The sequence below is a fragment of the Elephas maximus genome, chromosome 22 (genome assembly GCF_024166365.1).
Source record: "Elephas maximus indicus isolate mEleMax1 chromosome 22, mEleMax1 primary haplotype, whole genome shotgun sequence".
Taxonomy (NCBI): domain Eukaryota; kingdom Metazoa; phylum Chordata; class Mammalia; order Proboscidea; family Elephantidae; genus Elephas; species Elephas maximus.
In genome coordinates this window covers 20,947,192-20,973,713 of record NC_064840.1, presented here as the reverse complement: position 1 = coordinate 20,973,713, position 26,522 = coordinate 20,947,192, and the positions used below count along the sequence as shown (strand labels likewise).

The 26,522-nt window shown below is 43.8% G+C and overlaps 1 protein-coding gene and 1 pseudogene across 2 annotated transcripts in view; both read right to left on the bottom strand.

Moving 5' to 3' along the window:
• The window catches only part of YPEL1 (yippee like 1), a 41,385-nt gene that overhangs the window by 4,833 nt on the left and 10,030 nt on the right, over window positions 1–26,522 (bottom strand). For both annotated transcript variants that reach the window (XM_049866021.1, XM_049866020.1), the window contains 2 exons: window positions 11,747–12,029; window positions 24–67 (listed from right to left, as the gene is read on the bottom strand). In XM_049866021.1, coding sequence (XP_049721978.1) covers window positions 24–67; window positions 11,747–11,863 — 161 coding nt within the window. In that variant the 5' untranslated portion in view covers window positions 11,864–12,029. The remainder of the gene's footprint in view (window positions 1–23; window positions 68–11,746; window positions 12,030–26,522) is intronic.
• Window positions 13,649–13,937, bottom strand: LOC126066076 (non-histone chromosomal protein HMG-14-like; annotated as a pseudogene).

Genomic DNA, 26,522 nt, shown 5'->3' with positions numbered 1-26,522 from the left:
GAGTATTGACCAGGAATACTCACACAGAATTGAAGAGGTAGGCTCGTCCCTGACTTCCCTGGAAGGACTGCAAAGAAGAAAAATGTTTTATTACAAGATTTTGCTCAGTGAGACAAAATTTAGTCCTGAGTTGTGCATCTTGGGATGGAAATGGAGAAACCGTGCTTTTCAAGAAGGGAACTCGGTGTGAGTTGAGGGCTGCTCTGCAGAGTGCGACACACAGTGCCCTGTGGTGGGGGTGGGGGTGGGGGTGGGCAGCTACAGGCCTGGGGGCCCTGGGACTTGAGCTCAGGACAGGCATCTCACAGGAGCTTCCTTCCGAGAAGCGAGCCCGGAAGTAACCACACCCTGGAGCTCCCGGAGAGACTGTTCAGTGTCTTAATTAGCTCTACTGGGAGTGGTTAAGAGCTACAGCTGCTAACCAAAAGGCCGGCAGTTCTATTCTACTAGGTGCTATTTGGAAACCCTCCGGGGCAGTTCTACTCCGTCCTACAGGCTCACTGTTGAGACAGACAAGGAATCAGACTGGCTGAGGTAGAGGAATTCTGGCTCAATACTCCTAAATTCCTGGATCGGAGCCCACGCACAAGCTTCACCGCCACCCCGCCATGGGTTGTTAGAATGTATTTCTTTCTGAATAATTAATCTTTTCTTTCCACATTCCGTTAACAGACGTCCTTGACTAATCAAGTAGATAACTACTTCTTCAAGGTGGTTTTTTAAGTCCCCACCAGGTGCCGAGCGTGCGCAGTAAAGATCAACGTGGCCTATGAATGACCTTCCACGTGAGACAAACATAAGCAGTGATCCCTCACCGGGACTCGAACCAAGGTCCAGAGGCATCACGCATGCACAACATTCCAGAATAAGTCCTGTTCCACATGCTGGCAGCCTTTGTGACAGACTCCATCTTAGTTCCAGCAACCTCTGTGAGGAAATCCATCTTGAATTCTAACTGCGTGGCATTTGATTTTCGTAGTCCCTCCCCTTCTCCTGGAAATCTCCACCCATTTAATGAATAAAGATGATGCCGTTTTCCCACCTAAAAACTTTTATAAATCCTAGGAAATCCTTTGTTCAGAAAGAGACTAGAGGCTAGCGTAGGTAGAAACCCCTCTCGTCTCTCCCTCGAGAGCCTTTGCCTTCTTTCTGCCACTAATAAATCTTTGTTCGTGTGGAACCTCTGAGCCTCTCCTGGTCATTCTTGGTAAAAAGAAGGCAAGAACCTAGGCAGGCTTAGTGCCGAGCTGGGAAGCCTTGCCCTGCAACACTATGAGTCGGAATTGACTCGACAGCAATGGGTTTGGTTTAATGGGTCTGGAAGAAGTTACGAAAGAGCAGAGACTCAGCGCCACCAGCCCACAACCCCATCCTACGAGAAGCAGCCATTATGTTGAGCCAGTGCTATGGCGTCCATCCCAAGGCAGTGAAGCGGCTGACTCCAGCAGCCTCAACGTTCTGCTGGCATTGTTGTAAAATCACAGCAAAACCAGCTTTCAAAGCGTGAGCTTCATCAGGCCAAAAGACTGGATCCAATTAGAAAGGTTATAAGATGGTATCACAAAAGAGATTGTCTTCCCCTGAAAACCTACAGGTCCCTCAAAATGCTCCTGTTGCCCCTTCTAAAGCAGGTCAGATGCATCACATAGATGTGGTGGGGGGGGGCAAGATGAAGTCTTCATACTTTTCTATCCCCTCCCCCCACCCCAAAAAAAATCACAGCCCAAGATGGTACTGTCCTTGGAGTAAATGACTTAGCCTTTCCTAACGTGCCTCTAGGGACATACTCGCCCAAGGAAAATATTACGAGCTAAGAAATAGCTCACAGTATGTTCAAGCTGTTTTTTTGTAAATTCTAATTTTTGTTGTTGTTGAGAATATACACAGCAAAATATACACCAACTCAACAGTTTCTACATGTGTAATTCAGTGACACTGATTACATTCTTCGAGTTGTGTAACCAGTCTCTCCCTCCGTTTCTGAATTGTTCCTCCCTCATTTACATAAACTCACTGCCCCTTAAGGTTCATATCTAATCTTTTGAGTTGCTGTTGCCAGTTTGCTCCCATCTAGATAGATCTCGAAAGAGTATAATGCTCAAGGCAGGCATTCTCTACTAGCTAAGCTAAACTATTATTTGGTTTTAAAAAGACTTCAGGGGATATTTTTGGTTTAAGGTTTAAGGATTATCTCAGGACAAGAGTTTCGAGGGTATGTCCAAGTATTCTTAAAATACTATGATAAAATTCAAATGAACAGAATAGGACACTGTGCCTCTGGATAAAAGTGGGGCAGTCCCAAGACTCATCTCTCCCAATACGCATTCTTCTAGGGCCCGAGAGAATGCCACATGGGCAGGGGCTCTTCTGCCCTGTGCCTGCCTCAAATGACCAAACACAACATGACTGACCTCAAAAACAATCAAGGAAATGCAAAACTGTCACCTGAGCTCAAGTGCAGGAGACTGTGAGGATGGGAACACAATTGGGCAATGTCTCTCAAAAAGTAAAACGCACTCACTGTCTGACCCAGAAACCCCACTTCTAAGAACTTACTGTGAGAACAGACAAGCTTGAGTGTGTAAGGAAACGTGGCAAGAATGGCCACTGTCCCAGGGTTCGTAGTAGCAAAGAAAGTGAGATAGAAAAACGCTCCCACGCACGGCTTCACACAGACACTAACAGTGGATGGGAGCAGACCTGCACAGTGGGCACGCAGAGCTTTCAAAGAAGAGGGTTAAGGGAAGAAAAGTCAGCTGTAAGATAAAGTGCTGTGAAAACCCTCCATTTAAAGTGGAAAATGTGTTTCTAGCATCAAAGGAAAGAAAAATGATGACATATACCAAAGTACTAAGAGTGATGCCACTACCTCATAAAAATTAAAACATTTGTTTATCAAAAGACTTTACTAAAAAAGTGAAAAGACAAGCTACCAATGGGGAGAATATCTTTGGAAACCATGTATTCGATAAGAACCTAATAACCAATATATACATAAAACTTGAGAACAAAAAGACAAATAACCCCATTATAAAACAGGCAAAGGACTTGAATAGACATTTCCCCAATGAGGACATTCAGACAGCCACCAAACACATGAAATGATGCTCAGCGTCGTTAGCCATCCAAAACCAAACCAAGTACCGTCAAGTCGATTCCGACTCATAGCGACCCTGTAGGACAGAGTAGAACTGCTCCATAGAGTTTCCAAGGAGCGTCTGGTGGATTCGAACTGCTAACCCTTTGGTTAGCAGCCGTAGCACTTAACCACTTAACCACTACGCCACCAGGGTTTCCTATTAGCCATCAGAGAGATGCAATCAAAATCACAAAGAGATACGATTTCACTCCCACTAGGAACAAATCTGTCTTGAATGAAGGACAACCAGAACACTCCTTGGAAGCAAGGATGGCTAGAGTGCCTCTTAGATACTTTGGACATGTTGTCAGGAGGGATCAGTCCCTGGAGAGGGACATCATGCTTGGTAAAGTACAGGGTCAGCAGAAAAGAGGAAGACCCTCAATGAGATGGACTGACACAGTGGCTGCAACAATGGGGCTCAAGCATAACAACTGTGAGCATGGGGCAGGACTGGGCAGTGTCTCGTTCTGTGGTACATAGTATTGCTATGAGTTGGAACTGACTCAATGGTACCTAATAATAACAGGATGGCTAAGATTAAAAAAAAAAAAAAAAAAAACAGAAAATAACACAGGTTGGTGAGGATGTGGGGAAATTGGAACCCTTATTCCTTGGTGGTAGAATGCAAAATGGCGCAGCCATTGGGGAACAGTGTGGCAGTTCCTCAAAAAACTACAAATAGAACTACCAGAAGACTTGAAAGCAGAGACTCAAACAGATACTTGTACACCAGTGTATACTGTAGCACTATTCACAATAGCCAAAAGGTGGAAACAACATAAATGCCCATCAGCGGATGAATGGATAAACAAAATGTGGTACACATCCATGCAATGGAATACTACTCAGCCAGTAGGAAAAATGAAGTCTTGATACATGCTACAATATGGATGGAGCTTGAAGACATTATGCTGAGTGAAATAAGTCAATCAAAAAAACAGTGACTGCCCTGATAGGGAACACAACAGAGAGTCCCAGATGGAGCAGAAGAAAAGTGCAGGGCAGAACTCAATTTCACGTAAAAAGACCAGACTTAATGGTCTGACAGAGACTGGAGGAACCCTCAAAACTATGGCCCTGGACACTCTCCTAACCCAGAACTAAAACCATGCCTAAAACCCACTCTTCAGACTAAGATTAGACAGGACTATAATACCAAATAATACTCATGAAGACTGTGCTTCATAGTTCAAGCAGATACATGAGACCAAATGGGTGTCTCCTGTCTGGAGACAGGATGAGAAGGCAGGAAGAGACAGGAACTGGTTGAATGGACACAGGGAACCCGGGGTGGAAGGTGGGAGCATGCTGTCACATTTTGGGGATTGCAACTAATGTCACAAAACAACATGTGTATATGTTTTGGTATGAGAAATTAACTTGAGCTGTACAATTTCGGCTAAAGCACAATAAAAAAAGGACAAATACCCTATGACCTCACTTATACAATAAGAAAAGGCAAATGTACAGAGACCAAAGTTTCTTAGTGGTGACCAGGGGCAAGAGGGAGAGGAAAAAGGGGGTTATTGGTTACAGAGCACTGAATTTCGGTTTATAGTGATGGAAAAATGTCATTGATTAAGGGTAGGATTGCAGCCAGTTATTGTAATTGTGACAGTAAGTTGTACAGCTGTAAAAAGTTGAACTGGCAAAAGTCGTGTGATAGACATATTTACAATGACACACACACATACAAAAAGAATAGCTGCTGAGGCTGCTTATATACAACCAAATACCCTCATGGGATTTGTTTTCTTGGTTTGGAGGTTTAGGATCATGATTTAATGGGACCTCCCAGTTAATTAGCCTAATAACGTGTTTAGTGCTTCTGTTGTACCTCCTAGTTTGTTGTATAGTTCCTGGGGTCTTAAAGGCTTGCACTAGGCCATTCAAGATACAACAATTGGTCCCTATTTGCCTGGAACAACAGAGAAGAGTCAGGAATAAGCCAACCATGGCTGTTGAGTCAATTTCAACCCACAGTGATCTTACAGGACAGAGTAGAACTGACCCACAGGGTTTCCAAGGCTGTAACCTGTACAGAAGCAGACTGTCACACTTTCTCCCACAGACTATCTGGTAAGTTTGAACCACCGACCTCTCGGTTAGCAGCCGAGCACTCAACCACTGCACCACCAGGCCTCCTTAGAGTCAGGAATAGGAGGAGGAAATGCAATGTATGGTTAATTGCCTCTATGAACAACTGCTTCCTTAGCCATGAGACCAGAACTGGATGGTGCCCAGCTACCATTACTGAACATTTTGATTCAAGGCTCTATAGAAGAATCCTGATCAAAAGGGGGAAAATGTAGAACAGAATTTCAAATTCTCATAGATTCCACACTTTCTGGAGCCATAGAGGCTGGATGAACCCCTGGGAACTATTGTTGCTTTGAGATAATCTTTAAACCTTAAACCAAAAGTATTCCCAGAAGTCTTCTTAAAACCAAATAATAGCTTAACTTAGTTAGTAAAAAATGTCTGCCTTGAGCATTGTGCTCTCTTAATAACTATATGGGATCAAATTAACAACATTGAAAGATGAGATAGGAACATTAGGGGGCAGTGAGTTTACATTAACGAGGGAGGAATAACTCAGAAAAGGAGGGTGAGAATGGTTGTACAACTCAAAGAACACAATCAACGTCCCTGAATTCTACATGTAGAACTGGTTGAACCGGTGTATGTTCGGTTGTGTATGTTCTCACCAACAACAAAATTAAAAAAAAAAAAAAAGGTGGTGCCACTAAGGGATGGAGTTGGGATGAGGCAGGAGGAAAAGGAAATTCTCACTTCGTGCTTTACACCACACATTATTTTCATTTGTGATGATGGGCAGGAATTACTTTGACAATGAAAAAAGCTGCACTCCAGTCAACTGATGGTGGACATCCCACCTGAGCGACAATGAGCCTTTGTTCTAAGCCACTGATAGGTGGGGCCTCGGGGTTCCGACACAGTGACCTCACCGGGTGTGAGGCGCTCGCATTTAGAAAGAGCTGATCCCAGAAGTAGTTTTCCAGGACTAGTGTTCAGGATAATAAATATCATCTTAAAGACATTCCACACATCCTTATCAGCCTGAGTCTCCTAATTCTTTCACTTATTTTGCACATCCTTGTTTCTAGACAGGGTTGTGATCAGTGATGTGATCAGGTCGTGGTTTGGATCCAGATGCCGGCCTGCTAGGGCAGGCACAGCAGGCTTCTGTCACGAGCCAGACTGTAGGACCTCACAGTGCCTGACGTCTCGGCTGCAACTCCTCAACTGCGTGGAACACAAAAACAGCCGTGGACCGTATATAAGCAAGTGAGTGTAGCTGTGATCCAATTAAACTTCAGAAAAGCCGGTCTCAGGCCATATTTGGTTTGCTAACCCCTGGGCTGGATAAAGTCTAACCATCAGCGCTGCCTCACAGGAAGACAGGCTCCTGGGGCCAGGAGATCCTGTTAGGGACAAACATAGACTCCAGGGCTAGACAAGCCTGTCGAGATGGGGCATTCAGCCTCCTGTGAGTTGGACTCTGCTTTATGTGATAGGAGTTCTCTGTAGTTTCAGTGAGCCCCTCCACACGGAATAACATCATGCAAAGCAGAAAAACAAGCAGCTCAGGATGGGCATCTCTCCCCTAAGCTGAAATGCCAGGTCTGGGACCTCCAGGCACCCCTGTACTTGAGAATCGAGGTTCCCTGCGTTCTTTCCATCCTGAAATGACCTTTCAGTGTCATGACTGATAACAGTTTCCACTGACTGCCTTGTAGGCTTCCTCTCTTGATATAATTTTTTAAAAGAGTTTAATGGTTTTGGGGTTCTTTGAAAGAGGCACCTCAAATTCCTTACGCCCCCCCCATCAGGACACGCCCGGTGTGTGTCAAAAGAGCCGTCTGTGGTAGCCCTCACGGGGTCACCCACTCAGGCAGGCTACCGTGTCACTGCTATGCCACATACCCTCTGCCTGGGGGCTCTGGCGGCCCCACGCTCCATGAACTGACAACGCTGTGTACACACTAAGCACGCCTAGACAACATCCCAAAACACCAAGGTGTGAGGAACTTCCACATCTTACCTGAAATTTCTGAGAGGACCAAGGAATCACAGAAGCCACAGGGGAGTAGAAACTGGCCTGCTGGACGGTGTTTATTTCAGACGACGAACAGGAAGGAGACCACCTCCCACCATCATTTAGTTAACACTCAAGGGATAAATGTTCTCACTGAGCTGACTGAGAGGCCTAAGCAGAGGCTCTTGGAAAGCATACCTTCCTGATGGACTTTATTTTCAACCAGCTCGAGGTTCCTGACAGCGGGAGAGAGACAGACCCTCAGGGGATGGGCCAGACCACAGGCTTCCTCAGGGGGCATTCACTGAGTGTGAGCTGTATGCTGCTAACACGGTGTAAAAACGGTGTGGCAAGGGCATCTGACCGCCTCTAACTTCACAAGGGGGAAGGAGAATCACGATCAATAGCCAAGGCTGGTTCCTACGAGGCAGAGGTCAGATATGGCCATCACCTCCAACCTTTTTACCAGTTCTGACACCAGCTGTCCCTCCCATGGCATTCCCTACTCCTCTGCTGGGTTTGATAATTCATCCCAATGGCCACGCAGAACTCACAGACCATACTCACAGTTATGGGGTTTCTTAGGGAAGTAAGTTGCAGTTCAGGTTCAGGAACACTCAGGATACAGCTGTTCCATGAGGGCAGCTTCTTCTCAACCGCGCTGCAGGCAGGCCTCTCTCTGGCCCTTGGCCTCTTGGCCCCTCAGCTGGCCTCTGCCCTGCTTGGGCAAGTGCTACAAAGCTCTTGTTGCTCTGCCAATAAGTATCCAGAAGCTTCCTGCCCAAAGGAGCTCAGCTCTCCTGAGCCATGGGTTGGCACACCCACCACGGTGTCTCCTGCTGGCCTTCTGGTTCTGCTGCCTCTGCTGCCGCCTTTTCTCTGCTTCTGTTTCTTGCCATCCCTGGTGTTTCAGCTCTCCCTCTCTGCCCTGGCTCTGCTGCCTCTCTCTGTCTTCTGTGTTACAGCTCCCCTCTCTTTCTCCTGGATCTAGTTGGTTCTCAGCACAGGGATCTCGGCTCTCCTTTCTTGGTGGTGTTGAGATCCTCCCTTCCCGCCTCTGGAATGGCTCATTTTAAGCCTAGTGGGATGGCAAAACTGACCAATCCTTGTCAGGGTTTCACATAACCTTATTTGCCTGGTTCTACCCCCAGAAGGGTGACATGCACCTTATTTACATTATTAACAAGCTATCCAATCCCCTTGGTGGGCCACAGCACCTCATTTGCACAGTCCCACCCAGTCATTTGGTGGGAGTTACAAAGACTATGGCTAGAAGGACCATATTAAGTAATGCAGTGCACCATAGGCCACCCCCTGACTCTTCTAGCCATTGGCCCTTCCATAGTTAAAGGATTAACGTCCCCCTCCCAATCATTTTACCAGTCCCAAACAATCATTAACAATTAGTCCTTCAGTACTGCAAAAGAGTCCTCAGGGTGAGGTTACTCAGGTACCAGCCATTCCGGTCTGCTGCAGGTGTCCATCTGATCTGGTCAGGCTCTCCAAAAGTCATCTTGGCTTCAGCCTTTTTGGCCTCTGATAAAATTTAACAGAGAGATTTTTTCCTTGCGGTAAGCCTCATGAGGTGTCAGCACAGCAAAACCTTTAAGGGACTTTCAGTCTGGCCACTGGACTCCAGTCCAGCAGTGCTCAAACAGGCTGCTCTGTCATACTGAAAACCCCACTCAACACCCCTTAACCCCTCTCTTTGTCTCGCTAACTACAAGCTTGTTTTGAGCAGGAAGTCGCAGCAGGTGGTGGCTCTGTCCACTGAGTACCCCTAGTTACAGCTTGAAGCACACACGGATGGGAATCACAATCCTTCAACTGACACCCTCCTCCTCAAATATCGGCATGGGAGGGCTAAAGGCAGTAAATTCCTGGTACCTACCAAACCCAACCCCCTGAAGCCACTGGAAACAAAAAGCTGCACAGCCCACTTAGTCAGGGAGCACGTGGCCTTAAGGTCACTAGACTCCACGTGCTCCTTGTATGTGCAGACAATAAACTTGCCACTTTCTGTTTCCATTGAAATCAGTGTCCGTCTTATTTCACTCGGCTAATAAGACAGGACAAGAACCCGAGTGGCGTTTGGTTACAGTGCCTCCCCATTAGTCCACTCTTTCATACTCAGAGCTTTTAAAATTACAATTTTTATAATTACAATTAACCATGTTAACAATCAACACTTACGACTAAATCATATAATCCTATCAACATCTTCCCCTACCCTCTCTTGCCCTGGCCCATAAGGAAAAGAGAAAACTATTCAGTGAGGATCCTCATTTTGAGTGCTGACATTTTTGTTGAAAAGGAAGGATGACACTTTGAGGACTAAGGTGCGTCTGATCCAAGCCACAGTATTTTCAATTGCCTCATATGCGTGCAAAAGCTGGACAATGAATAAGGAAAACCGAAGAAGAATTCATGCTTTTGAATTATGGTGTTGATGAAGAATACTGAATATACCATGGACTGCCAGAAGAAGTGCAGCCAGAATGCTCCTTAGAAGCAAGGATGATGAAACTTTGTCTCATGTACTTTGGTCATGTTATCAGGAGGGACCAATACCTGGAGAAGGACATCATGCTTGGTAAAGTAGAGGGTCAGCGAAAAAGAGGAAGACCCTCAACAAGATGAACTGACACCGTGGCTCAACAATGGGCTCAAGCATAACAACAACTGTGATGGTGCAGGACCGGGCACTGTTTCATTCTGTTGTACACAGGGGCACTATGTGTCGGAATTGACTCAGCACCTAACAACAACAATGGCACCCATGAAAGCATGTAAGCCAGCCAATTCATGCCTTTCTCTCCCCCTATTTTAGGCAGCCAATATTTAAATCACCCATCCCTACCAAAACAGTACTCTGAGGAGACACAACATGCTTCTTGGTTTGAAGAATCTTCTGGTTGGACCTTTGAGCGTCTGCATCCATAACCAGGTCTGGTCCAGAGCAAGCCATCAAACTGCAGCAGTCCATACCAGCTCACAGTGTCAAACATCCTTCTCTTCTTTCAGTCAGGTTCTCGTCAGCTCATCCCTAGCCATCCCAGCTAGGTCAATGGGTACCAGCTGCAGGCTCAGGAGTCCACACACCTCCCTGCACTTCAGACCAGCCAGCCCCTTCTCTCTCTGTCATCCTCAACCTCTGTGGGCTAGGTCAGTGGGTGCCAATGCAACACGTCCAAACTCAGCCTGTTTCTTCATTGCTGCACCTCGGCCACTTCCAGTCATTGAGTGGCCCCAGGTGGTCACCACAAGCAGGGTTGTCTACTTGCTGGCTCCCTCTAACTTCCAGTCCTGGAAAGGTGTTCTTCTGATAGGCAATGACATTTCCTGCCTCCAAGCATCCAAACAGCTTGCTTGAAATTCAAAAAGGAAAGAGTCTTTTTTTTTTTTTCTGAAGGTCTTTCCTTCAAATGCAAATCTCCTGTTCTCTCAGCAGTTCTGGGTAGGTCTGCAGATCTTTTCAAATGCAAATTTACTGGGTGGGGTTCAGGTTTTCCATCTAAGCCCCTGATACACGCAAGGCTTGAAATAAAAAGCCTGTGTTTCTTTCCAGCAAATCCTAATTCCCCTTTGAGCATATCCAATCAAGTATTGGTTGAAGGCAGAGTTACATGCTCTCTGTTATCTATAAAACCCAATATTCATTTCTATCATATATTTAGGTCTTCTTTACGACACTCCCTCCTGGGCCTGCACTGGGTCCTCTGGAATCCTCCCCCGCTTCCCAGCTAAAGGCCCACCCTCCCATTTCAGCCCTCATGTGGGGAGTCAGGTCTCCTCACATCCCACACACCTCAGCACTTCCTCCTTGATTCAAACCACGTCCCCTCTTTCAAGCCCTGCCTAAGCCCTGGGCCACCTGCCAGCCCACAGCCCCTCTCAGCTTTCTCAAAGTAGCTCCTCTCCTTTTGCAGCTTTTCTCGCCCTGGGCAGCCTCACCAGCCTGGAGTATCTCAGTACCGGCCTTCCCTCTCCCCTCTCCCCTCTGTCCTCAGCTGAATTTCAAGCCCCTTGGCCTGTCCTGAGGAGGAAACAGCCTTCCTAATATGCAGCTGAGGTGCGGCTTCCCTCCCTTCTTGGGGCAGAATCAACCAGTGTTGCCTGGGCCCTGAGCGCCTCTCAGCTATGAAGCCACAGTGGCAACTCTCACAGAAACTTGACAACAAGCAAACCAACCACTGCACTTGCTTGGAAAAGAACCAGTACATGAATTGTTTTCTTTGGTATCTAATGTTTTGTTTCGTTTTTTCATTCAGAATCATTTTACCACTGATATTTTAAACCAGGGAAAAACTAGGAAAAATTACAAAAAATTCACCCATATGTGTAAAGATCATGACCAAGATTGAGGTATGACCACACTCAATCAGAAGGCCCTAGACTCTTAGAACACAGTAACCTTAGGTCCCAGACAGTGCCACACATGGAAGTCACATCATGGCTAAACACTCGTCTATGAACAAGGTGCCAGGATGACAAACACTCCCGGCAGTGTTGGTGTTGCCTTAACGTCTGACACAGCCACTTGCCTTGGAGATGAGCTCGTCGTGGTTGGCCAGGTGGGCCCTGCAGTGGATACAGCTGTATGTACGATGGCAGTTGGGCAGATAAGCTTGGAAGGTTTTGGATTTTGTCATCTTTACCATCTCCGCTGGGCGTTCCTCGTTCAGCTCAGGGCCGGCACTGGAAGAATCGCAACTCTGCTGGGCTCTCTGACAGAAGAAACACTGCAAGATGCAGGCAAGAGCCGTCGTTGTTCAGGAGCGTGTGTGGCGCTGTCCACACAGCTGGGCTGAGAGAAAATGTCACAACCTGTCGGCAAATAAAGACAAAACCATGGGTTAAAAAGAGACAGATACGTCAAAGGATCTACATTTAGGATTCATGTTTTTTGTTTGTTTTTATTCTTTGAGAATAGATATTTTACTGGTTGTTTTGAGGATCAGTATAAAGACATTCTGAACAATTTGTACACAATTCTTAACATTCGTACCAAAAATCTAAAGAGTCATGTGTTATAATTCTTTTCTAAATTCCAATGGCTTTCCAAACTTTAAAATTTGGAGGGAAATTTTCCTTTTGAGGCTATCAAGTACCAATTTCCAATTCTTTCCAAATTTCCAACCTTTCACAGCACATAACAATGTTATTAGGAAAACTGGACTACCAAAACCAAAGATGTCATAGAGCACACACAGCTCTGACGGGGGAGCCACTGATGAGGGAGAGGTTTTCTTTAAGAAACAATTCTACTAAAAAAATAACAGAAAAATAGAAGTAATTTAAAATGTTCAAGACATATAAATGCATGACTCCAAATTGCCATTTACTGTGTTTTCTATTACGGGATACAAAACGTCCCCCTTTCACCTATAGAATGTCACGTTGATACCCAAAAGATAGTCAAAACCTCCACAATTCAACACTATTTTCTGGTTGTACCAAAAAAATAAACAGCAAGGAAATGATTTCATCTCTTCAAAAAAAAAGCATTTACACTTAAAAAAAATGGGATGCGGTGTAGCCAGGAATAGGAGGAGGATGTGAAATGTGTGGCTAACTGCCTATATGAACAACTGCCTCCTTTACCGTTAGACCAGAACTGGGTGGTGCCCAGCTGCTATTACTGACCATTTTGATCTAAGATTCTATAGCAGAATCCTGATCGAAAGGGGTAAAAATGCAAAACAGAATTTCAAATTCCCAGAGACTCTAGGCTTTCTGGAGCCATGGAGGATAGATGAACCCCTGAAACTATTATCCCCAGATAATCTTTAAAGCTTAAACCAAAAATATCCCCTGAAGTCATCTTAAAACCAAAAATAGTTTAGCTTAACTAGTAAAAAAATCTGTCTTGAGCATTATGCCCTTTTAAGAGCTATCTATACAGAATCAGGAAACCCCGGTGGTGTAATAGTTAAGTGCTACGGCTGCTAACCAAAAGGCCGGCAATTCGAATCCACCAGGCGCTCCTTGAAAACTCTATGGGCAGTTCTACTCTGTCCTATTGGGTTGCTATGAGTTGGAATCTATTCAATGGCAACAGGTTTGCATACGGGATCAAATTGAAAATAGCAATTTAAAAGATTAGATAGGGACCTCAAGGGGCAGTCAGTTTATGTTAATGAGGGAAGAACAACTCAGAAAAGGAGGCTGAGAATGGTTGCACAACTCAAAGAATGTACTCAATGTCACTAAATTGTACATGTAGAAACTGTTGAATTTGTGTATGTTTTGCTGATATTCTCAACAACAAAATAAAATTTAAAGAAGAAGAAAAATAGCATGAGGTGTGATTCCCTCCTTCTTAAACATGTGTCTAGAGACACTAAAAAACTTTCATTTACAAAACAGTTGACAAAAATGTTCTTCTGGATTGTACGAGAAGGGAGATGCAAGGACCACTGATAAAACGTGGTAGATGACATGAATCAGGCCTCCTCTCCTGCTTCCTCAGAGGCCGGACTCTCCTGTCTTTAGTTTCTCCATTTTCTGTAGGTAAATCTTGGGTTTCTTGGTTAGCCATTTCAACCTGTTCCCTTTGCAGCTCCCTCTTCCCTTTGGTCTGCACCAGTTTGTCTGAAGATTCAGCCCTTCCTGTTGCCTTTTTTGGCTTCGTTTCCATTTTTACAGGAGCAGGTTTAGCTGACAACTCAATGATCTCCTCTTGGGCTTCCTTTTCACTACCCCTTTGGCCAAGGTAAACTTTCTCTTGGGCATCTTGGCAGCGAACAGGGGCATGGCCAGCAGTGAAAGCCTTCTTGACGCTTGGCTGCCTGGCTGCTGCCATGCTGCTGTGGCCTGAGTTGCTGCAACAGGCGGCGGAGTTAGTGTATCTAAGATATGGCAGGTATGGTGCGTTCCAGGGCCACATGAAGGGGTGTTGGGGCAGTGATACCAAGCAGTTTCTATTAACCCGGTATGCCAAACGCCACATATACTGTCCGTGGTCTGGCACGCCCTCGGGGGGATGCCCATAGCCCTACTCTGCAGTGACCCCACCTCGCAGTCCCCCATCCACAGAAACAGGCGCCCCTGCCTCTTGGAGTGGGTGCCCGATCCTGCTGTCAGCGCCCAAGGTCAGCGGGCATTGCAGGCCCGGCAGGGGTGGGGCGCCATCCCGAGACTGCTCCCAGGGCCACACCTGCAGCCTCCTCGCCATGACCTTCACGGGGCTGTGGGGCCATGAGCCGTGCAGGACCCGCTGAGCACTCACCTGAGGGGTCCGCAGCGGGGACTGTGTCATATGTTTGGGCAGGGTGAAATTTCAGTGCTTGCCATGGGCGTGATTTTCTGTAGATAGGCCTCTGGTGGGAGAACCCAGGATTGATGGGTTTTGAAGACTTCAGAGCAGGGGACTGGGCTAGAAGTTATAAATTCTTTAATATTAATTTTATATAAAAAGAATATTTACAAATGGGAACCCTGCGGCATAGCTGGTGGGAATACAAAAACGGTGTAGCCGCTGTGGAAAACAGTTTGGCAGTTCTCAAAAAGTTAAACATAGGACTAACATAGCCTGTTGCAGTAGGTCATTCCGACTCATTGCGACCCTATAGAACAGAGTAGAATGCCCCATAGGGTTTCCAAGGAGCGGCTGGTAGACTCGAACTGCTGACTTTTTGGTTAGCAGCCATAGCTCTTAACCACTGTGCCACCAGGGCTCCAGAGCTAACATATGACCCAACATTCCATTCCTAGGTATATATCCAAGGCACCTGAAAGCAGGGATTCAGATACTTGTACACAAGTGTTCATTGCAGGTGTATTCACAATAGCCAAAAGCTGGAAACAACCCAAAGTGTCCATCAACAGATGAATGTATAAACAAATATGGTCCATACATACAACAGAATATCATTCAGCCATAATACCACAACCTGGTACATCATGGGTGCTACAGCACAGGTGAACCTTAGAAACATCATTCTGAGTGAAAGAAAAAAGAACATTGCCATTGAGTGGATTCCGACTCATAGTGACCCTATAGGACAGAGTAGAACTGCCCCATAGGGTTTCCGAGGAGCAGCTGGTGGATTCAAACTGTGGACCTTTTGGTTAGCAGCTGAATGCTTAACCACTGTACCACCTGGGCTCCAGGGTGAAAGAAGGCAGATTGAAAAGAACAAATACTGTATGATTCCATTCATATGAAATACCTGGAACAGAGAAATTCATAGAGACAGAAAGTAGATTAGGCTTTGCTAGGGGCTGGGCACAGGATTTCTCTTTGGGGTGATGAAAAAGTTCTGGAATAGAGGTAAAGGTGGCACAACACGGTGAATGTCACTAATGCCGGGGAATTGTATACTTGAAAATGGTTAAAATGGCAAATTTTATGTTATCTGTATTTTAGCACAATAAAAAAGTCTGAAAATTACTTTTTTAAAAAGAACTTTGACCTAATGATTGTCTGCCACCCTGGACATAGCTGGAAGCAGCACATGAGCTACTTTTACAAATAATTTGAGGAAAACATTTGCTCAAACGCATCTGACACACGTGTGGCTTCAGGAGACACATGACATTTCCGAAGACAAGTGATAGATTATGTATTGAGCAATTGCTAAGAAATTATCATGCCTTTTAAAAAAAACAAGGCACTCGGGGACATAAAAGATCCTGGCACTGTAATGCGCAGCAATGGAAGCCGCCATTTCTGAGTGATGTCAGCTCCCGCCCAGCCTCCTCCTGACAGATGCTTTGCAGGAAGGCTGGGCGCTCCGGGGTTTTCTTTCAGAGGAAGCAGAAAAGACAGGCCTCTCCCCACACTCAAGCTGGGAGGGGGGAAAAGGAACACGCGCTGAGAGCTCCCAGGCCTGCTCCACCTGCTTGCCCGCTTCACCACCGCCCCCTTCCCGGTTTAACTGATGTTCAGCTCCTCTCTCCTTCCAACCTTCAACGAGAGCGCCAGGTTTTCATTCCCAACTGCATGTCAGGCTTCTCCAACCCAGTGACAAGCCAGCAATCCATCAGTGCTTCCCAAATCCCCGCCCAGCACACACACACATCACCTCTGAGGACGCCACTGCACCTGCCACACAAGAGGATGTGGGCTCTTCACGTGCTCATGGGGCTGATGGTGCTCCTGATCCTGCTTCAGGACGGGTGTCCAGCCTGCAAGTCAGAACCACCCCCTGGATGCCAACCTGTGCCAGCCATCAGCCTCCTTCCACTCCTGCACCTTTGCCGGAGCCCAGCCCTGCCCGAGGACACCAGGAGACCCTGTCCTCCCGGCTCCGCCACAGCCTCACCAGGCCCCTTCCACCCGCCAAGGCAGGCCATCCACCTCTGAGTACAGGGCATCTTCAGTAGATGGCCACCTTTTACAACTGTCAGTAAGTTTTGAATAGGCACAAAGCAATGCTTGTGAACATCTGAAAGGCAGAGCACAAACACCCATGTGCCTGCCGCCTAGGACGGTGAAGCCCCACAGCCTGGCTCCACCTCCCTTGGGTTTTGTTTTCTCCTTCTTTGCTTGTCTTTGTACTTGACCATGTGTGCTGTACACTGGGCCACACTGTTGCATTCTCATGTTTTCTGGAAGCAGCAGTCAAGAAATAAAATGACACATTGCATTGGCAAATCTGCTGCAAAAGACCTCCTTAAAGTGTTAAAAAGCAAAGACGTCACTTTAAGGACTAAGGAGCACCTGTCTCAAGCCATGGTGTTTTCAGTCGCCTCATCTACATGCAAAAGCTGGACAATGAATAAGGAAGACCAAAGAATTGATGCCTTTGAGCTATGGTGTTGGCAAAGAATGTTGAACATGCCATGGGCTGTCAAAAGAATGAACAAATCTGTCTCGGAGGAAGTACAGCCAGAATGCTCCTTAGAAGCGAGGATGGTGAGACATACTTTGGACGTGTTATCAGAAAGGACGAGTCCTCGGAGAAGGACATCACACTTGGTAAAGTGGAGGGTCAGGGGAAAAGAGGAAGACCCTCAATGAGATGGACTGACACACTGGCTGCAAAAACGGGCTCAAGCATAATGATTGAAAGGATGGTGCAGGACTAGGCAGTGTTTCATTCTGTTGTCCATAGGGTTGCTACGAGTCGGAACCGACTCGACGGTACCTAACAAGAACAACAACGAAGCACACTTGTCATAATTTAAAATATCACCTTTAATGTGTATGTGTGACTTCCACCAATTAGAATTGATCTGAGGACAAACCCACAGCTGACGGTCATCTCCCCAAACCTGAGAGCAGAGGTCAGGCACGGGCAGCCCTGGAGGATGGCATGTCCATCTGAATGTGATCAATTCCTTTAAAAACCGAGTTTCAGCAGCAGTGGGTTGATTCTGGTGTGGCTGCAGAGCGTGCCCCTGCACACAGCCTGAACATGAGCCTTCTCTCTGTCCCCACAGGCCACCGTTAACCATGTTCACAGAAGTACGTGTCATCCCCTGGGGGCCTTGCTCCTGAGCTCAGTACAACATCTTACCCTCACCACATTCAAGTATGTGTGCATGTGAACTTCAGGAAACTTGAGACCACTATTACTTACTTGTATCATATATAGATGGATATATGTGTCATGTGTATATATTAATTTGTATGTGTGTACATATTAATGGGTCTCAAGCTCTCCAAAAGAAAAAGTCCAGCTGGACTAAAAAGAGAAGCTATCAATGTGCGGCTTACGAAATGTAGTTCAAATATAAAGACAAAAAGGTAAATAAAAAAAAGATGGTTTATAATTTACTAAAAATCAATTTCCATTTGTAAAACTATGATAGGCCAGGTATTTGGACCAACCTTCCCACTGAGAACTACTAAAAATTCTGATGAGATAAAAAGACATTTTCTTAAAGGCATCAAGGTGCTGACAAGACAATGAGGGACAACTAGACCCCATCTCAGGAAAAGCAGGAACCAGAGAAGTGAGCTGAACATAACAGATGCTCCTTCCCTGAAAGCATTTACCTAAATCCAGCAAACCTGAACATCTCTTTAAAGGCCCAAGGTTGGCCTGTGGTTCAGGGTCTAACGGGGGTACCCGTGTGCAGTGCAAGTGCAGCCCCTCAGAAGTGAGCCCACCTTTGAGATCAGGTGTCCCTGAGAAGTCGTCATAAGACAGCCCTCACTTGGGTTTACAGCCCAAATTCACAACAGTGAGGAAGTACCCAAAATGCACAAGTGGTGAATTTAGTTTAAAGTGGCTCCAGGGTGACAGTGTCCTGAGACAGTTGGCAGAAGCCAGCACAATCCAGTTTGGAGGATGGTATCTTTCATGAAAAATCCCAAGTAATTTTTCAAGGACAATGAGCAACTCAGGCAAAAATAACCCAGCACTCAAGGAAACAAGGCACCATGAACAAGAACAGGCAGAGACAAGCATCAGGAACTGACCTACAGAATTTTCATTATCAGACACGGATTACAAAACTCCTCTACTTAGCAAGTTTAAAGAAATAAACAAGCTTGAGAATATACGTAAGGGATAAAAACCAAAAAACCAAACCCACTGCTGTTGATTTGATTCCGACTCACAGCGACCCTGTAGGACAGAGTAGAACTGCCTCGTAGGGTTTCCAAGGCTGTAAGTCTTTACATCTTTCTCCTTTGGAGCCATTGGTAGGTTCGAATTGCTGACCTTTCGGTTAGCAGCCAAGTGCTTTAACCACTGTGCCATGAGGGCTCCTCGTGTAGGGGACAGCAAACTATAAAAAAATGACCTTGTAGATTTGGGGAAAAACACAAATAGAACTTGTAAGAAATAAACAGCATTAAACTCAGTGGAGTTAACAGCAAACCAAACACAGATGAGAAGAGAATTAACAAACTGGAAGATATGTCAGAACAAATTATTCTGAATAAGGCAGAGAGAGAGAGACAGAAAGGTGAAAATATAAATATTAAACTAAGAGACCCAAAGGAAAGAGTGAGAAGATGTTTGGACTTACTGAAGGAGAAGTGAGAGGAAACTGGGGCAGAGGCACTATTTGAAGAGGTAATGACTAAGGACTTTAGAGAACTGATGAAAGACAATCCACAGATTTAAGAAGCCAAATAATCTCAATTCAGGTAAATAAAAATAACACCACACCTAGATACGTCATGATGAAACTTCGGAACACCAAAGACAAAGAAAAGAAAACTCTTAAAAGTATCCAGAAGAGGGAAAAAGATCACCTTCTCCACAGAACAACTACCCAGATGGAACAATGGAGCCCAGAAGGTGACAGAGGAAAGTACCTTTAAGGTTCTGGAAGACAATAATTACTATATCAGAACTGTATATCTAGCGAAAATATCTTTCAAGGATTAGGCTAAGTGACACTTCCAGACAATTAAAAATTCTGACTTCAGCAAAATATTACTAAAGGAGGTTCAAGGGTGTGCATCAGGCAGAAGAAAAACACCACCAAGACAAAGTCTGTATTTTAGACCCTAAAGGAAGAAGGAACGGAGAATTCAGAAAATGAGAAAATATGTAGGAAAACAGGACTACAATGTCTTGTGGCTATACATATATATATATATGTAGGAAAATAGGACTACAATGTCTTGTGGATATATATACACACATATACATACATATACACACACACACATACGTGTGTATATATATACACGTATGTATATGGAAATCCTGGTGGCGCAGTAGTTAAGAGCTACAGCTGCTAATCAAAAGGTCGGCAGTTCGAATCTACGAGGCTCCTTGGAAACTCTATGGGGCAGTTCTACTCTGTCCTATAGGGTCACTATTAGTTGGAATCAACTCAAGGCAATGGGTTTCGTTTTGGTTTATATATATAGATAGATTGGGGAATGGTCTGCCTCTATGCCTCCCATGCAGGCTGCCTAAGTAAAGGCCTTAGGCCAGAACTTCTCTGATAAGGAGGCTGGGAATTGGGTTGCCTTCTCTTTCCCAGTTCCTTCTCCTTATCAGAGAAGCCTTCCCTTGCTCTGGGCACACAGTAACTATCTCTGTCTCTTGCACATGCGAAAGCACCACACTGTACCTGGCTGACCCCACTTCTATATCTGTGTCCAGTGGGGGTTTCTCATACTATGGTACAAGAGGGGTAACGTACCAGACTCTAGGAGCTGGCCTCAAGGGGTGGACTGAAGGGGAAACAGACTTTGAGAGACTGAACATGAATGCCCTCATGTGGTCTGTTAGTTCACTACAGTTTGCTAAGTCACCCTTAAGTAAGTCCCTGGTATGTAACCAGTACTGTCCACTGCCACTATAAAACCTCTGCCTTCCCACTGTGGGGTGCAGAGATCCGCTTTGGTCCTGAAGCTGCCCAGGACTCACCTTGTCTGTAAGTCTCCTTAATAAACTCCTTTGCTGCCACCCTGGAGTTGCCTACCCCTTTCTTCAGTCTCTCCGCGCCCTCCATTTAGAAGGCAAATTTCATGTTATTGGTCCATGTAAATAATTGTAATAGCAACATCAAAAAGTCAGGATGAAAGATTAAGTGAGATAAAATTTCTAGTTCTTGTAATGTCCAAAAAAGTAAGATCAAAGTATTGATTAAATTTATACTCTGGCAAATTAAGAATAAATGTTATAATTTCTAATGAAACTTCTGTAAGAATAGAAAACAAGTATATAACTTCCAAACCAGCAAAGGGAAATATAAGGTAATGCCAAAATGTCAATCTAAAAGGAGGCAAGAAAGGAAAAGAAACATGATAGAAGGAATGGAAAACACAAAGAAAGAAAATTTAAACCCAGATATATTAATAGTTACAATAAATATAAATGGATTAAATATTAACGTTTGAGGTTTCAGACTAGATCGGAAAACAAAATCTAATGGGGAAAGGGAAAAATGGGGAGTGATTGCTTAATAAGTACATCGTGTTCTTCTGGAGTGATGAAAAATTTTGAAGCTAGAGAGAAGTGCTGATGGCACAACATTGTGAACACACTAAATGCCACTGAATTGTACACACCTTAAAATGGTTAATTGTATGTTACGTGAATTTTAGCTAAATAAAAAAATCCATTTATAAGTTCTTTACAAGAGACACATCTTAAAAATAAGGACACAATCTCAGCAACAACAAAAAATAAATGAATCATAAAAAATAATAAAAAACAAGGAGGCAAAATGTTGAAACAATAAGGACAGAACCTGGGTGGTGGTGACATGGACATATGGTTTATAATTATTTGTTAGTAGTGCATTTGTTTTTGTGTATTTCTCAGATATATGCAATTCACAATAAAGTAGTAAAAGGATAGAAAAGATATACCATACAAATAGCAAAGGAAAGATGCTACAACTATATTAATATCAAGCAAAATAGGCTTTAAGGCAAAAAACTTTACTAGACAGATAAAATGGGTCACTTTATAATAATAAAAGGTTCAGCTTGCAGGGAGATAAACAGCAAGTGTAAATCTTATGCAACCAATAACACAGCCTCAAAACATACAAATCAAAAATTCACAGGGCTACAAGGAGAAACAAATAAATTTATAATCACAACAGGATAATTTACTATAACACTGTAGCTTGATAGAGTAGACCAACACAAAAAAGAAACCAGCATGGACATTGAGGATTTGCACAATGTGATGAATATATTGAACCTAACTGATTTGTAGAAAACTGTATCCAAGAACTGCAGAATCCACATTCATTTAAAACACAAAAACGTTTACGAAAGTAGACCATACAACAAGCCTCAAGACCCTCCCAAGGACTGACATCACTATATATTCTCTGACCACAATGCAATTAAGTTAGAAATCAATAATAAAATATAACTAGAAAAATCCTCATAATTTAGAAATTAAGAAATATACTTCCAAATATCTACAGGTCAAAGAATAATGGAAATTAGAAAGTATTTTTAACAGAATGATAATAAAATAATTTACTAGTACTTAAAGCGAAATGTATAATCTTAAAGTATGTATGCTAGAAAATAAGACAGGTAGAATTAATGAGCTAACCATCCATCTTCAAGAAGTGAGAAAAGAAACTGAAACACAACTTGAAGCAAAATATAAAGAATGAAATAAATAATACACATAAATAATTATAATCCAAAAATAATGAAACAGAAAGAAAAACATGGATACGGTATAACAAACAAAAGTTAGTTGGAAGAGATTATAATATTTACAAACCTCTGGAAAGACTGATCGACGGAGAGAGGGAGAAGGGGAACGAGAGACAGAAACAGAGAGGGAGGGTGGGGTGATGGGAAGGATTCAAATAAGCGATCAGAAATGGAAAAGAAATATTACCTTTCTTTAGTGCAGATTCATAGATAAGAGGATGTGATTAATTTAAGCCAATATATTTGAAAATGCAGACCACACAGATAAATTCCCAGAAAAATATAATTTATCAAAAGTGACTTATGAGGAAATAGAAAACCTGATTAATCCTGTAAACATTCAAGAAATTGAATTACTGGTAAAAAGCTTCTTCCCCCAACACATACACACGCACAAATCTACAGTCTCAGATGGCTTCACTGGTAAGTTCTACAAAGCGTTCATGGGAAAAAATAACTCAAATCTGACACAAACTCTTCCCAAAAAGAGAAAGACAGAGTCCTCGCCAATTCATTTAACGTGGTTAGCTTAATCTTGACACCAAACCTCGACCAGGACAGTAGAAGAATGGAATTTGCTATAATTATCTCCCCATGCATCAAGATGCAAAAATCCTGATAAATATTACTAAACAGAATCTAACACCATGTTCAAGTTGAGTTTATCACAGGAATACAAGATTGGTTTAAATTAAAACATTTAGTTTTAATAAAACTAGATAAAATTTACCACCTATTTTTCTCCCTTAATCTGTTTACCTCAGTAGATGGGGGGGGGAGGAGGGGAGGGAAGCTTCAACATCCATTAATGACTTAAAAATAAGAAATTCCATGCATACAAAGAGTATAAGGGAACTTCCTTATCTGTTAAGGGGTAGCTACAAAAAAAAAAAAAAAAAGCTATAGTAGATATCATACTTGGGTAAAACTTAGAAAACATTCTTTTAGAATGGGGAAAATAATTTAAGGAATAAAGCCAGGGTGCCCTTTACAAAAACACTTCTATTGAACACTTTACTGAAAGTCCTAGCCAGCTCGGTTAAGCAAAAAAAAAAAAAAAGAAAGAAAGACATATGGTATAAAGACTATAAGGGGGAAAAGTCACTATTTACAAATGTTTACATACCCAGAAGAATCCAAACAAATTTACAGGTATATCAGAATCAATAAGCAAAAAATTAATGTACAAACTCAACTGCATTTCTCTTTATCAGCATGTAGGTGAAAAAATAAAGACACGATTTACAATAGTGTGAGAATACAAAGTGTCTAAGAAAAAATTCAAACACATGCAAACCTTTACAGAGTACACTCTAAAACTTCGAGGGACATTAAGGAAAGCCTAAATAAATGGAGTAATATGCCACGATCAAGACTGCAAGATATTAAAAAGATGCAAATTCTCTCCAAATTTTGTAATTAAATGCAAACAGATTGTGTATGTGTGTATACATACACACAAGTGAGCACGAAGGACTTGATTGTAAAACTTATCCTCAATGCGTCAAAAGGCCAAAGCCAGCCAAAACGCTTTTTTTTTTCCTTCAAACATTCTTGAAGAACAAGATGGGAGCGCCTGCTCCACCAGAGAGCAAGTCTTGTCATTTCGCATTAGAGTCATCGAGACAGTGTGGAACTAGCACAGGACCATAAAATAGGTCAATACAATGAGAGAGCCCAGAAACACACCTGTGAGTACAGGGACACCTGCTATTACAGCTCACTGGAAAAGAGCAGATTTTCCCCCAAGATGGTGCTGGATGATTGGGTATCCGTAGGAAAAGAAAATGAAGTTGGTCCAATTTCATATCATAAACAAAAATTAATAGCTGGGTACAATTCCCAACAGAGAGGAGCATTTGAGCAAGGATTTGGTGGAGGAAATTTTGGCACACTTATCTTCTAAAATGAAACCTGTTTTATCTAGTGCTGCTGTAACAGAAATACCACAAGTAGATGGCTTTAACAAACAGAAATTTATTCTCTCACAGTTTAGGAGGTTAGAAGTCCAAATTCAGGGTACTGGCTCTAGGGAAAGGCTTTCTCTCTCTCTGTCAGCTCTGGGGTAAGGTCCTTGTCATCAACCTGCCCTTGGGTCTGGGAGTTTCTCAGCACAGGGATCCCAGGTCCAACGGATGCACTTCTTGGTGATATGAGATTCCTCTCTTCTCTGCTTGATTCTTTTATATCTCAAAAGAGATTGACTCAAGATACAATCCAATCCTGTAGATCATGTCCTGCCTCATTAACACAACTGCCTCTAATCCTGCCTCATTAACATCATAGAGGTTAGGATTTACAACACATAGGATAATCACAACGGATCACAAAATGGTAGACAACCACACAATACTGGGAATCATGGCCTAGCCAAGTTGACACACATCGTGGGGGAGAATAATCCAATCCATTACAAAACCCATACTCTTTTCCAGATATACGGTCTTCACAACCAAGTGTTAAGGTATTTCTGAAGAAGTCTGATTACATTGGACATTCTCAATTAGTGATCCCCAAAACCTTAAACCCTCCTTCCCACTAAACCCAGTGCCGTTGAGTCGATTCCGACTCATAGCGACCTTATAGGACAGAGTAGAACTGCCCCATGGAGTTTCCAAGGAGTGCCTGGCGGATTCGAACTGCCAACCCCTTTGGTTAGCAGCCGTAGCACTTAACCACTACACCACCAGGGTTTCCTCCTAGCTGCTATTAAGTCACGCTGGGTCCATCCTGATTTCCCCTGGGATTTTCAGAATTAAGGAAGGACAAGGTCTCACATTTAGCTGCAAGTTATTACATTTTATTAGATTATATCCGACCTGCTGGGCCCTTGAATCATAGCATCCTCCCATTTTTGATGAACATAGTGACACATCCCACTGAGGTCACGGTGACAAGTGTCCTTTAGGTCCCCACCGGCATGCACCAGCTCTCCCAGTCACAATCCCAGCTCCACCTTGTTCCGTCCGCCCACCTCCTACATAACGTCTACAAGAACATCACAAGAGAGAGCTTGTCAACAGCTTCTTCAAATCCATACACTTTCTGCTAGTTGGTAATGACCATTAAAAAGCAATGATTTTCTTTCTGACATCACTCCTTACTGATATCATGTTGAATCTGTTTTAATACCTTCACCCAAGTTTCTCTCTTTGTATTCAGACAAGACTTAAATGAATAAACTTGCTTTATCTCTTCTCTCTGTTCCCCAGACTTCCTTTTGACAAAGGCACTAAAAGTACGAGAGACAGGATCTTTGGTTATTCAAAAGCTGGTTGTGTGTGTCTTTAGAGTTAGCAGAGTTCCCTTTATGGCAGAAACACGGCTTGAAATGACCTCAGTAGAGAACTACAGAAACTGCCTTCCACACTCATCATAGCTCTTGAACAAGTGGCATCACTTGTATCCATAACTATAATAGGGGAAAGGGTCACACCTCCTATTTATAACTCTCAGTTACCATCTAATGGGACAGCACAGAAAAGGTGGAACTTGCCAAGAGTTTTCTGTTTGGGTTCCCCCTCTACCACCAATTGCTGATTTTTCAGAAGTAGATCACCTGACCTTTCTTCTGAGGCACCCCTGGGCAAACTCCAACCATCAACCTTTCAGTGAGCAGCCGAGTGTGTTAACTATTTGCACTACCCAGGGACTTCTTTTCCACTTATTTTGGGTTTCTAAATGCCATGAGTGTCTATCATTACACTGGTTAGCTGCAGTGTCTTTTGGAGAAATGTTTTAGCCTTCAGGGCAGGCCGAAGTCAAAATTCAGTTGGAAAACAACTGTGGCCAGGCCTTGAGGCGGGTCCCTTGCAGTAGCGCTAGGACACTTATTCTCTCGTCCCTTCCACAAGGAACAAACACGCAAAACACGTGAGCACCTCTACTTTGGCGATGGGCGGGGGAGAGGAAACAGTTACGGGGAGAAATTACTAAGTCTTCTGGGGGATTTGCTGTTAAGACAGTGAAAGGTACACAGATGTCTGTTTTATTGGTCTTTATTCCTTTTCTACAAAGATTATTTTTTAATTATGGCATCCGAGGGTCATACACCGGCAACACTGGCTCTGGCCCCTCCTCAAGGGCGTCGTGGCAGAGCAGCAGCCAGACCAGGGCCTGTGGTCACTGGAATCTGCTGTGCTGTGCTGTAAGTAGGCTTCTTGTGTCAGTGTGCTTTAGGTGAAAGTGTACAGAGCAAGTTAGTTTCTCATTAGAAAATTGATACACAAATTGTTTCATAACATTGCTTGTAATCCCCACAATCTGTC